The sequence below is a fragment of the Narcine bancroftii genome, chromosome 6 (assembly GCF_036971445.1).
Source record: "Narcine bancroftii isolate sNarBan1 chromosome 6, sNarBan1.hap1, whole genome shotgun sequence".
Taxonomy (NCBI): Eukaryota; Metazoa; Chordata; class Chondrichthyes; order Torpediniformes; family Narcinidae; genus Narcine; species Narcine bancroftii.
Genome location: NC_091474.1, coordinates 164,580,057 through 164,594,490, shown reverse-complemented (window position 1 = coordinate 164,594,490; position 14,434 = coordinate 164,580,057). Strand labels below are relative to the sequence as shown.

The 14,434-nt window shown below is 39.5% G+C and overlaps 1 protein-coding gene across 2 annotated transcripts in view; it reads right to left on the bottom strand.

Annotated features, from left to right (window-relative positions):
- Positions 1 to 14,434, bottom strand: part of LOC138736682 (exostosin-1-like) — a 441,690-nt gene that overhangs the window by 10,949 nt on the left and 416,307 nt on the right. Inside the window, exons 11-12 of one of the 2 annotated variants that reach the window (XM_069886575.1) lie at positions 7,586 to 7,757; positions 7,200 to 7,410 (exon numbers count right to left, since the gene is read on the bottom strand). In XM_069886575.1, the coding sequence (XP_069742676.1) occupies positions 7,327 to 7,410; positions 7,586 to 7,757 (256 nt within the window). In that variant the 3' untranslated portion in view covers positions 7,200 to 7,326. Of the gene's footprint in view, positions 1 to 7,199; positions 7,411 to 7,585; positions 7,758 to 14,434 lie in introns of those variants that run through there. The other variant, XM_069886574.1, reaches the window with a different exon arrangement.

Here is a 14,434-nt window from a genome sequence, read left to right as displayed (position 1 = left end):
GTTTACTCACTCATTTTTTGTGGCAAAAAATAATTATGAATCTGTTCCTTGGCTTTACAGACAGTATCCTAGAACCATATAGCACATTTTCCATTCACCAAGTGATAAAATTATGATTAAAATAGATTGGATCAACACCTTCCAATGTGTAAATGTAACACGGAGATGTATGTTGGCACATAGCTCAAATGTTTACACATTGTGGCTAGGCATGAAGCAATGATATAAACAGACATGAAATACATATTTTAACAGTATCCATCTTGACCAGGAAATCAAGCTTACTGGAAAGGGTACATTGCATTTTATAAGTTTTTCTAAAATATGCTGCCAATCAGTGGTACTCACAACCTTAGTGATGAAGTGCTTTGAGAGGCTAGTGTTGAAGCATATCAGTTCCCATCTGAGTGGCGACATGGATCTATTCAAATTTGCCTACCACAGCAACAGGTCTATGGTAGATGTCATCTCACTGCCTCTACACAAAATACTGAAACACCTGGACAGCAAAGATGCATACATAAGGATGCTCTTTATTGGCTACAGTTGGCAATGAACACCATAATCTCCTAAAAGAAGATCAGCAAACTCCAAGACCTGGACCTCAATATCCCACTACCTAATTTGATCCTGGATTTCCTCCCTCCAGACAACAACCACTACAGATTAGCAAGAACACCTCCTCCACAATCTCCATCAGCACCAGAGCATCACAGGACTGCGTACATAGCCCCTTACTCTATTAGCTTTACACATAAAATTGTGTGGCTTGATAGGACAAAACATCATCTACAAATTTGCTGACGATACCAGGGTAGTGAGTTGTATATAAAGGGGCAATGAGTCAGCATACAAGAAAGAGATTGACAACTTGATTGAATGGTGCAGCAACAACAACCTCAAACTCAATGTCACCAAAAGCAAGAAGATGATTGTGGACTTTAGGAAGGGAAAACCAGTGGTGTATGATCTAGTGAACATTGGGGGGATCAGAGTTAAAAAGGATGAACGAATTTAAATTTCTGGGAGTCATCTAAGAGGAATTTTCCTGGACCCAACATACCAATGACATCATGAAGAAAGTATGTTAGCACCTATACTTCCTCAGTACGACATTGGAAACAATGGTAAACTTTTACAGACATGTAGTGGAAAGACTGGCTGCATCATACCTAAGTAATGGGGCACCAATACCTTTGAGCAGAGGGCCCTGCAAAGTCAAGACAGCTCAGTACATCACAGGAAAACTCTCCCAACCATTTAGAAAATCTACTTCGAGATCAGCATCATCAAAGATCATCAACACCCAGGACATGCTCTGTTCTCGCTACTGCCATCAGGAAAGAGGCATAAGACTTGTATCACCAGGTTCAGAAATAGTTGCTACACCTCCACTATCAGACTCAATCAGAGACTCATTTAAGGACTCTTGCTTTGCACATTATTTATTATTGAATGTTTATATTTTTCTGTATGGCACAGTTTGTTTCTATTTCTCTCTTTTGTATGCATATCTTTTAATTGACTACTGTTTACATTTACCAATAAGTAGAAATTCTGCCTCGCCTGCAGGAAAAAGAACCTCAGGGTTCTACAAGATGTCATACATGTACACTGACAATAAATTTAAACTTGAGTATGAACTTGACTTAAAGTATTTATAGAGCTTGATAAGTTGTATGCAGAATTGTCGCTGGCTGTTGCATTTGGACCTGGAAGTCAAAGTCACTAAATAAGAAGTCATCTTAACCCAGAGGATAGGGAATCTCTACTTGAGGGCTGTAGAGGCTCAGTTGCTGAGAGTATTCAAAATATAGATTGACGGTTTTGTGGAGATATAATGGGATACAAATTAATGCAGGGACGTTGTGGTGGTATAAAAGTTCAGCCATGATCTTGTTGAATTTGGGAGGGCTTAGGCCTAGCTCTGTTCCTTATTTTCAGAAAGATTTGAAAAACAAGGCTTTTGAGTTACCAAAATAATATTTTTAATGGTCTTGTCTGTTTTGTATCCCAAGAGGCTGGTGTCAGAAAACAGAAACTTGCAACAGCATTAATCATCCTCAGTACCTGTATTTGGATCTTCAGAAATAAGCTTCAGAAGTCATTGCCAGATTCTTTATTTTGAAAATTAATTCAACAAAGAAGGCCTGTCTCTGTACCAGTCTCTTGCTACTTGTCAAGTAATTAATTGGGCAAAACAGGACTGGATCAGATGTGAACTATGAAGCAATCAACCTGTATTCTGTGGAAGCTCTTTTATTCTGTTTTTGAGGCCGGCATGATTGACAGCTCTGCACACACCAGTCTCTTGAGGTTGCACAAGTACAAGCACCTGAACAGCAACTTCATTAATTCAGAAAGAACAGATCACTGTAGCAAGGCAGAACTGGATGGTCATACAGGTGTGTAAAATAGTTAAAAATAACATTTAAAAACTTTGCAAGAGGCTTTATTTTGATGGGATATAGTTGAATGTGTTGGTTAAAGACAACACTACTTTGTTACGTGAAAAATCAAAATTTATAGATGTTGGAAATAAGAAAAAACAAAAGAAAATGGTGGAAATAGCCAGTGGGTTAGGTGGCATCTGCGAAAGAAGTTCCAGAGTTATTTCAGGTCCAATATCCTTCAACAAAACTGGGACGAGTGAAAAATAGTCAGTTTCAAGTTATAGAGGAGGTTGGATAGTGATACGTGAAGCTAGGGTGTGTTAAATAGTGGCAATAGATAGTGAGAATACAAGCAAAAGAGAGCATAAAGTCTGTTTGACAGCTAATGCTAACGCTGAGAAAAGTGGAACCAGTCTCACAGATGGGTGACCCCCAGCAGAAACAGCCAGTTTGGAAACAGCAAGTGAATTATCTGAATTTGTAAACTTTGATGTTGCAGCCAAAGACTAGAAGAAGATGATGTGTTGTCAACAAGCTTGTGTGGCACCTCATTCCAGCAGGACAATGGGCTAGAGACAGATAGGTCAGAGTGCTTAAAGGTGACTGGTTAAATTCAATGAATCATCCTTTGCAACTTCTGCCAATTTCAATTGGAATTTGAGCTTCCCTTTCCCTCTCCTTTCAGTATTTCAAAGAAATCATTCTCTTTGAAACTCCCATCTGTTCTTCCACCCCCACCAACCTCCCATACAACCATATGAGATGCAAGTACTACCTGTACATCTCTTTCCTATCTACCCTCCAGGGACACACGCAGTCCATTGAGGTGAAGCAGTGATTTACTTGTACTTCTTCCAGTCTTGTGTATGACATTCAATGCTCACAATGCTATCTCCCCTAAAATAGAGAGAGCAAATGGGTGATTGGTTTGAAGACATACATGTTCAGTCTGCAGGGTCAAACTCCGAACATTCTGTTGCCCGCTACCTAATACTCCTACTTTGACCTATTTGTGTGTGGCCTCATGTACTGTATAAAGTGGTCGAAAGTAAGTTTGAGGAACAGCACCCTGTATTCCGTCTTGGCAGATTGCAGCCTTCCTGATGCAAAATCAAATTCCACAACTTCAATTAACTTGTTTTCTCTGCCTGTTTAAGAACCTGCTGTTAATCATCCATCTGCAATGATCTGTTTTTCTCTCTGCATTGGGACAGCCTTTCCTACAGATTTGCCTTACGAAACTTTTCACATTCTTTTGTTTTTCCTGACCCGACTAACCCAGTGGCAAACCTGGCCTCACCCTATTACAGTTACTTCCTTTATCCTGTCCAGTTCAGCTCTTCCTTTTTCACGACTTCAAACTAACTTTTTTTCTTTCTTCCTAGTTCTGATTAAGTATTTGACCTGATGCATTAATTCTGTTTCTCTTACCACATATACTGCCTGACTTGCAGGATTTTTACAGCATGTTCTGCTTTAATTATTTTGTTACATTGCTCATCTCATTTCAATGTGCATTTCTTTTTCATATGGCTTATCCAGGAATATATGGCAAATTTGTATGGTATTTCTTTCCCCGTCAGAGGGATTGAGCATGTTTGTGTGCACATTTTAGCTTGACAACTTTAAGGCATATATCCTGGCTGGAATCTGATAAACAATGTATCTCTGGAATTCGGCAACATCCTTCTAATAATGGATGACAAAAATCCAGCTCTAGTGAGATGGGAACCTGCAACAGTTAAAAAGAGAATCTCATTTCAGCTTCCTCATGCTCAACAGGGTCAGCATTTGAGGATCCATTGCCACTGATTTTTAAACTCAATCATACATAGAATTTGATGGAAGGATTTGTTGTAAGTAGGAAAACATCAGAAATTCCATTGACATCTCAGCAGGATTGCCAAAATCTGGCAATGATCATTTTCACTGCAGTAAATTTGCTGCAGGCCTGTAAATGACTCTGGTGCTGGGAAATGGCTAATGAATAATTAAAGGGACTGCAGACATAACTCATTGATCTCAACGGATACTGTCCAAATGAACCTGTTCACTTCGTACATTCAATGATTCATCAGGAGGCATAAAAAGAATTTGTACGGCTTATGACCCAATATATTCATCTTTGTCAACTTCCTATTCTTTTCTGTCCTTCAACACATTGCAAAATCATTTAAGTTGGAAATAATGCCTTTCCTGGTTCAAAAATAATTTCAGACACCTTTTAAGGATCCTAACTCATGAAAAAGTTTAGCAAATAGTTTTGAATTTTCTGCAATATGATCATATCAAAATTGAATCATATGTATGGCTTGAATATTGTGCCATACATGCCAATGGCATGTATCTTCCCATTCTTCCCTTTTTCATTTAGTTGGCTTTCTCTCTGGAATATTCATGTGTACATAGATTCTGTCATCCTGCTTTCAGCAGAAGTGGGATAGCAAAATATCCAACAGTTTTTTATATACTTGACATCCTGGGTTTTTTTTTAAAGGGCCTTCATTTAAGCAGAGACTTTTAGCAATCTGTGGAAATTGGGTTGAATGCCTGTTTAAGAGTGAACCTCCCTACTGGATATGTGTGGTACAGATGCAATGGGCCCAGATCACTTGACTATGTTACAAGTTTCTGGCAGTATGAGTATGAATAATCTTAACAGCTCTTGGTTACATCCAACTGCTCAAACTGCTGCTATTGGTTTGTGCCCTGTCATTCTTTTGGTGAATCCCTCCCCTTCCTGAAACAACAGACTGAATTCCAGTATTGGCAATGTGAGTACCATTCTTAAACAGAGTGCAAGTCAGGTTCAAGCATTAAAATGGTTTTGTTTTCTCCTTGGGATATCATTTAGGTATTGCTCCAATAAGCTGAAGATAAAATGAAATTAATTTTGTGGAAATAAACGAAGATCGATTTTAAAGTGAACTCGGAATCCATTCCCAATATTTGGTACATCATAAAGCAACCATCTTTATTGATTAAATTGCTTTGAATATTTACCACGAAAGAGGTATCAATTACAAAAATACATGATAACAAGTTAAACTGACAATTATTTTGAACCTTTGAATAACTCTTATTCCACACTTAAACATTCTACTGATTTCAGGGCACTATAGTGTTCAGTCAGCTGTTCATATTTCATTATAATGCAGCACCAGTAACCTCAGTATCTCCAGATATTTCATTAATGACCTTTCTAACCCACAAGTTCAGAAATGTGGATGGAAGCTGACAATGTCACAGAATTTAGTTTCTGGGACTGAGTCCAGGCAAGAAATATTTACCATTCAAGTGTCAGACAGTGATCACAGAGGAAGGGCAGAACAGTCCTTTCTTTACCTTCAGTAACATTACTATGGTAAAATCTCTCATAATCAACAACCTGTGAAACATGCAACAACAAGGCAGCCTGCAAAAGCAATACAAAGTTCCTGTGATTTGCAATGAGCTCAAAAACTTAACTTGAATTCTGGAAAGTATTTGAAAATACTGCTCAAACTTTCAAGCACATCGACATGTTGTGTTTCAATAAGAATATAGGTACCACCCCAATCTATAATTTTCTTCTCAAACATTCCTCTCACCCCAATGTCTGACATAATTATCAAACTATCTATTACATTTTATCAATTTTAACAGGTAAAATTGGGTAAAATTAAAATGAAAATCAAATTTTAGAAGAATGAAGAGACTAAATTATGCTTAATATGAAACTGATCTTTCACTATTAGCATAAATGAAAGCATAACTCACATGTACTAGCGAATTAAGTTGATTTTTCTTATGAGACTGAAGGTCAATATTACACTTCAACTCATTTACTCTCCTGTCCATTGATTGGCATTCCATTCTCAATGTTGCTGCATTGGATTTTTTTGTGGATTCCATTGAAAAACCATTCAATCAGTTTGGATGGGTGAGAGAATAAAGTGTAGCCATGAAATTGTGGGACTTTGGTGGGATAAAGCTTTTTCCATGGGCTGTTTGAAGGTGATAGTTAATCCCACGTAGGGTATGGATCATGATATCTAGAACATCCAGACTATCTTGGTCAGGTTATGGTGGAATGGACTTTCTTTGCTTGGATCTGGAGAACTAGACTGCCTTTGTCTGGAAGGTATGGAGAGTAGAAAGGGTAGAATCTTGTAATATTTTTATCTGGAGGAGATCAAATGTCTTTGCTTACATCTGGTGATGGAGTAGAAAAGACTCCAAGTCCAGAAAGAATACACAGACTTGTGAAAGAGGCAGGCACAGGATGGGCATCTCAAATATTCGAAAGTTTATCATCTACTATCATGCCATAACTGGCTGCCTAATTAGCAATTTTCTCTTCTTATTTTCAAGTGATTGAGAGCAGCCATTCTCAATGGGGGTCATAAGTTCCCCCTTAGCCCCCAGAGACCACAGCACAGTCATTGACTCGAATCATAAAATGGTTTTTATTTTTTTCATATGCTTGGTAGGAGAGAAGCACAGAAGAAACCAACTAAACTGTCTGCTTCACAGAGAAGGGGGCCTGCACACTTTGAGCAGTCCTAAGGAGGCCATAGCCAAAAAAAAGGCTGAGAATGGCTGCATTAGAGTATTGATTCCAATCCAAGTTGCTGTTAACATTGATTTCTAAAATTGATGTCCATTTCAATATTTTTATGAATTTACAAAAATCCAGAGCATTTATTAAAATACACATCATTCCAAATCAAATAATTTTTGGTTTAAAGTTTTTGATTTGCAATTCACATTCTGGAAAATTAGTTAAAAAATTATTGAAATACATTGCACCAGATTGAAAAAAGATATTTTATAAAAAATCATTTTATTTATTTTCTATTTTACATGTGTGAAAATCTACTTCAGGAAAATTTGCACTTTCTCATTTTTTTCTTGCTTTCATCAAATATCCTGGATGTAATTGTTGAAATCATCAAACGTTCAGGTTTGAGAGCACACCTTTTGAGACCATTAGGTTCCATAATTCATTGAGTTTTAAATTCTTACGGACAGTGAACTGTAATATAGAATATAATAAAAATTACCTATAAGGTTATGAAATTCAACATAATAAAAGCAAATTTCGGATAGTGCTTTTGAAATGCATTGTTTTCTATTTCTGTGGTGGTACATACACATTTTCATCAACATTGATTAACTGGTGGGAGGTTGGACCACCACTTTCTGCATACCTGCAGCATCATTGTTTCCTTATACTGCTTTTTCTGCGTGACTTTGATTGGAGGAAGTTTGGTGATAGCCGACACCAGGAAGTTCATTAGGATATCTTCACAGTTGGTCATCTGGTCTATCATGTTGTGAAGACTGGCTGGCAAATAATAACTGTACAAGTAGTGATAGTATCTGGAACCAAAAGAATTTTTTTTGTGAGACACATCGTCACCCAAATAACTTTCTTATCCACATAAATGAGAAATATAACTTAATAGGACATCATTTATAGAAGATAAAAGAAACAGCAGAGTGTGGGCCCTTTGGCCACAATATTGTGCCACTCTTCCTGTATAACCCTATTTTATCATCAATGCAACCCTTCCCAGCCTCACACCTATAACTCTCTATTTTTCTTATATCCATGTGCCTGTCTAAGGAACGATTGTTACTATTGAACCAGCCTCCACCACAACCCCTAGTAATGCATTCCAGGCACCACCACTCACTATGTAAAAAAAATCTTTCCTCTGACACCTCCCCTAAATGAATGGCAGGACAGACTTGATGGGCAGAATGGCCTATTTCAGCTCCCATGTCTTTATAGCTAAACTTTTCTTCACTCACCTTAAACAAATGTTCTCTGGTATTTGCTATCGTTGCCCTGGCTGGACACCCTATCCAAGCCCCTCATAATTTTACATACCCCTATTAAGTAACACCTCATCCTTTGTCAATCCACAGAGAAAAGCCATGGTTTTGTCAGCCTTGCTTCATAAAATATTTCCTCTTTTTGTAAAATAATTTATTTAACAATGACAAGTTTTAAATGCTGCTTTTTAAGGTGGAAGAAAAAATATGTTCATTCACGATAGCTGACTGAAACAGAAATGTTTTAAATTTAGAGATACAGCACAAAAATATGGCCTTCCAGCCCTCGAGCTTGCACTTCCCAATTAACACCCATGTGACCATTTAACTTACTAACCCTGTATGCCTTTGGAATGTGTGAGGAAACCAGAGTACCCGGAGGAAACCCACGCTGTCATGGGGAAAATGTACAAACTCCTTGCACACAGCATGGGATTCAAACATGAGTCACTCGTGCTATAATAGCATACCTCCATTGCCAAATACCAATTCAATTCCATCTTTAAATTCATTGAGGACTCCACAGTTATAGGCTGAATATAAAATAATGATGAGACGGAATACAGGAAAGAGATTGAGTGTCTAGTGGTCTGGTGCCAACAACCTCGTTCTCAATAACTGCAAGACAAAAGAGCTGATCATGGACTTCAGGAGAGGAGGGGTTCAAGCCCACTTCCCATCCACATCAATGGTACTGAAGTGGAGATAGTAGATTGGGAGTAAACGTTTCCAGTGATTTGACTTGATTCTTAACAATACACAAGTAGGTACAACCTACAAAAAGGATCTCCCGGGCAAAGTGGACATTCTGGATGAAAAAGAAACAACAAAGGATACCTGACAGCTGAGGCAGGGACTAAATGACATACCTGCTACAAAACCAAATCTGGTGCAGTAGAAGACAGAAAAACTTCACTCCCATAGGAAATCATCGCCTTCTGTGCCCAATTTGACCACCAGAACAAGGAAGAACCACTATGCACCCTATGTCCCCGATGATCTTCTATTGTCAATATCAGAGGATGTCATGCGGGTTGCCTTCCGGATAGTGAATCCAAGGAAATCATCTAGTCCAGTCAGAGTACCTGCCAAGTACTAAAAATCTGCACTGACCAAATTGTCAATGTTTTCTTCAACATCTAATTCTGTCAGGGCGAGGTACCCACCTGTTTCAAACAGGTCTCAATCATACCTGTACCCAAGAAGAGCATGGCAACCTGCCTAAATGACTACTGACCAGTCAGCACTCACATCCAGTGATGGTGTTTTGAATGGCTGATGCTGAAGCATATCAGCTCCTGTCTGAGCGGCGACATGGATCCATTCCAATTTGCCTACTGCAGCAACAGGTCTATGGCAGATGCCATCTCACTGCCTCTACACAAAGCCCTGGAATACCTGGACAGCAAAAGTGCTTGCATCAGAATGCTCTTTATCAACTATGGTTCAGCATTCAACACCATCCCCTCAAAACTAATGAGAAAACTCAGAGACCAAGGCCTCAATACCCCACTGTGCAATTGGATTCTGGATTTTCTCATCTCCACACTACAATCAGTAAGCATTGGTAAGAACATCTCCTCCACAATCTCCATCAGTATTGGAACATGACAAGATTGCATTCTTAGTCCCCTGCTCAACTCACTTTACACCTATGATTGTGTGGCTCAGTACAACAACCACACCATCTACAAATCTGCTGATGAATCACTGTAATCTCTTTGGCTTGGCTTTGCGGACGAAGATTTATGGAGGTGTAAATGTCCACATCAGCTGTTTGTGGCTGACAAGTCCGATGCGGGATAGGCAGACACGGTTGCAGCGGTTGCAGGGGAAAATTGGTTGGTTGGGGTTGGGTGTTGGGTTTTTCCTCCTTTGTCTTTTGTCAGTGAGGTGGGTTCTGCGGTCTTCTTCAAAGGAGATTGCTGCCCGCCGAACTGTGAGGCGCCAAGATGCACTGTTTGAGGCTATATCAGCCCACTGGTGGTGGTGAAATGGGATGTATAAAAAAGGGGTGGTGAGTCAGCAAAAAGGAGGGAAATTGAAAATTTGGCTGAATGATGTACTAACAACAACCTCTTTTAATGCTTCCAAAGCCAAGGATCTGATTGTGAACTTTATGGAAAACCAGAAGTTTCCAGAAAAACTTCTAGAAAACCAGAAACATATGACCAGTAATTATATTGGAGTTGTAGGCATTGTGGATGGAGCTGAAGGTTGTTGAAGGTTACAAGATGATATACACAGGGTGTAGAGTTTGGCAGAAAAGTGGCAGGTAGATTTGGGTAATTGTGAGGTGTTGCACTTTGGATGGACTAACCAAAAGGCTGCGTACAGGGTTAATGGTCACACTTAAGAGTGTGGATGAACAGATGGAGCCTGGTGTGCAAATCCATACATCCTTCAAGGTTGCTGCACAGATTAATAGGATAGTTAAGAAGGCCTATGGGATGCTGGGATTCATTAATTAGGGAATTGAATTCAGGAGTAGAGAGGTCATATTACAAAGCTTTGGTCAGACCACACTTAGAGTATTGTGTTCAATTATGGTCACCTCATTATAGGAAGGATGGGGAAGCTATGGAGAGGGTGCAGAGGAGATTTACCAGGATGTTTCCTGGATTGGGAAACAAGTTTTATTAGGCAAGGTTAGCAGAGCTGGAACTTTTCACTTTGGAGCACAGAGAATGAGAGGAGACTGGATTATGAGAGGCATAGATAGGTTGGACAGCTAGCACCTGTTTCCTAGGCAGGATCAGCAAACACCAGATGACATATGTATAAAGTTAGCGGAGGGAAGTTGAGGGGAGACCTCAGGGGTAAGTTGTTTTTTTTATACATAGTGAGTTGTGGGTACCCTGAATGCCTTGACGAGGATGGTGGTGAAAGTTGAAGCATTGGGGGCATTTAAGAGACTCTCAGACAAACACTTGGATGAAATAAAAATAGAGGGTTATGGGATAGGGAGGTTTAGTACTTTTTTTATGGAAGGGATATATGGGTCAGCATAACATCAAGGGCCAAAGGGCCTGTACTGTGCTGTACTGTTCTGTTCTATGTTCAATTGGGGTATCAGAAGTGGAGAAGGCGAACAAATTTAAATTCCTGGGAGTCACTTGGGGGTTGCTGGTTGCTTCAATTCCAGATAACAGGGCTTTTACTTTTTGAAAATAAAATTACATTGGCGTTTACATCATCAGGTTCTAACAAGGAATTGGACATTATTACCATAACGTTGCTACCAACTGAATCAAGCAACCATGAAATCTATAAATACTAAGCCATTAGATTGGAAGTTATCAATGGAATTTGCATCACTATCTGGATTTTTCTCCCTCAATTTCACTAAAGTCAAATATAACTTGAGTAGTTTTGTTTCAGCACTGGAATTTCACAGGTGGATTAAAACCTGCATCTAAGGGAAAAGTAATTAAACATTGATTTCAGCAGTTTTAGTAAAAGTACCAGTGAAATATAAATCAGGATAATTTTATGTCAATGCATTGGGCCAGTTTAAGCGGTTCTGTGTTCTCTGCACTGATCGGTGGAAGGCTTGCTGGATCTCAATTATATATGCTTCAAAGGATCATTTTCAAATTAGTGGAACATCATTATATCACAATCTGCAGCAAGGCTTATTACCATGTGAAGAAATGTTAGAAAATAACATATGTACAAATTAAAATGTTGGAAGTTTCAGAGTAAAGAAATATGTACATCTCTGAGAACTTAATATAACATTGAAATCAGGCAATACACTGTTACTAATTATGGTGTCACAAACCAAATCCAATCCAATGGCTGAAAGAAGGGTTTATATTTATAATCCCTGATTCCATACCTCATTCATTTTATGGTAATGCATTGTCCATCACCAGCTTGAGAAAACTACATAAGCATAGAAGCATTGGATTTAAAAAAAACCAAACAGGCTGAAGCCTGTGTTACAATTTGATCTAGGCAGATTCATCACGTGACAGAATTGTGGTAAAGAATGAAAATGGAAGGGGGGGGGGGGAATGGGTCAGATAAAAGTGAAGATGAAGAATAACTGAAGGGTTGAGGATTTTAGCTCTCAATACCTGTAAGGAGGGAGAATAATTTTTTAATAACACATGGAAAGGGTGAAGAATTAAATCGAACCAATGTTTGAAAAGACATAAAGAAATCTTACAGAAATAACATAAATTCAAGTGAAATAGAAATGAATTAAGCATTAATACCAAAACAAAATGTCCATATTTACAATCTCTCTTATGTTGAATAATTCGGAGTTCAAGGTGGTATAGTGAGAAAAGTTTGTTTCACAAGCAGTCCAGCAAGTCAACTTGAGCATGCATTCAGCAGTACAAAGTAGAAGGGAAAGACCATATTACAGTGAAAGAATCAATTAGTGCATAGCAAGGGCAACATGACAACACAGTTGTGTGGTTCATTCAAGAGCCAGGTGGTTGCGGGGAAAAAAACTGGTTTTGAACCTGTTGGTGCACAATCTCACACCCACTCAATGGGAGGAGGGTGGGGATGGGTCCCTTCAGTTTGTTCATTGCCTTTCTGAATTAGAGAGTAGATTGAGTTTGATAGATGGGATGGAGGCTTGTATGATGTTTTGAGTTGCATTTACCAGCTTAGGAAGCTTGGGCAGATGAGTTCCTGACATGCTCAATGATGCATCTGGCTAGGATGTTTCGATGTTGCACTGTAGAACTTGTTAAGAGACATTGGGTACGTTCAACTTCCTTAGCATTCTAAGGAAGTGGAAGCATTGATGTGCTTTCTTAACCACCATGTCGATGTAGTTAAAAGTTAAAAGTTCAGATTTATTGTCAGCATACATACATTACATCACATCACATAGCACCCTGGGAATTTTTTTTCCTATGACAAGACATAATTTCTACTTATCAGTAGTGCAAAAAACTGTACTCAAGATAAATAAATAAATAGATAATTGGAAATGAGAATAAATAAAAGTATAAAATCGTAGAAGTATATGTTCTCCGAAGCAACACACAAACACTTGATCAAGATGGGAGCAAACATTCAGACAGCGAAGCTCCCTGGTTGTGTTTTGCACACAGCATCTGTTTGAATAAAGTTGTGTTTGAATAAAATGGCGGTGCCCAAAATGGAGAGTCAGCCAATGCCGCTCGCCACTAGGGCAACTATCCCAAAGTGTTTCCCTATCCCTGACTGGTATGAGTCTTTATCCGTATCTTTTAAGTATATTTGTAAGGCTTTATCTGTAAACTTGGGGGAGTGGGGGGGGGGGGTTAATTATGAAGGCGGGATGGTTAGGATAGTGGTTAGAGCAATGCTGTCACAGTGCCAGAGACCGGGGTTTGAATTTAAATTAAAATTTTGTAAGTTATGGAATTACCTGATAAAAGTGAACTTTGCATAATTAAGGACTAAAATACTGATTTTTTAAAAATTAATTTACATTTTGCATTGCATCTTGCCTTTTAAACAGTTATTAATGCTGGTGTATTAGTTAGCCATTATAAGAGTGAGTCTCAAGCATCTGGAAAATTCACATATCGGGCATCTACAAATACCTGGATACTAGGGTTTTACTTTACTTACTTTGGCTTGGCTTCGCGGACGAAGATTTATGGAGGGGGTAAAAAAGTCCACGTCAGCTGCAGGCTCGTTTGTGGCTGACCAGTCCGATGCGGGACAGGCAGACACGATTGCAGCGGTTGCAAGGGAAAATTGGTTGGTTGGGGTTGGGTGTTGGGTTTTTCCTCCTTTGCCTTTTGTCAGTGAGGTGGGCTCTGCGGTCTTCTTCAAAGGAGGCTGCTGCCCGCCAAACTGTGAGGCGCCAAGATGCACGGTTTGAGGCGTTATCAGCCCACTGGCGGTGGTCAATGTGGCAGGCACCAAGAGATTTCTTTAGGCAGTCCTTGTACCTTTTCTTTGGTGCACCTCTGTCACGGTGGCCAGTGGAGAGCTCGCCATATAATACGATCTTGGGAAGGCGATGGTCCTCCATTCTGGAGACGTGACCCATCCAGCGCAGCTGGATCTTCAGCAGCGTGGACTCGATGCTGTCGACCTCTGCCATCTCGAGTACCTCGACGTTAGGGGTGTGAGCGCTCCAATGGATGTTGAGGATGGAGCGGAGACAACGCTGGTGGAAGCGTTCTAGGAGCCGTAGGTGGTGCCGGTAGAGGACCCATGATTCGGAGCCGAACAGGAGTGTGGGTATGACAACG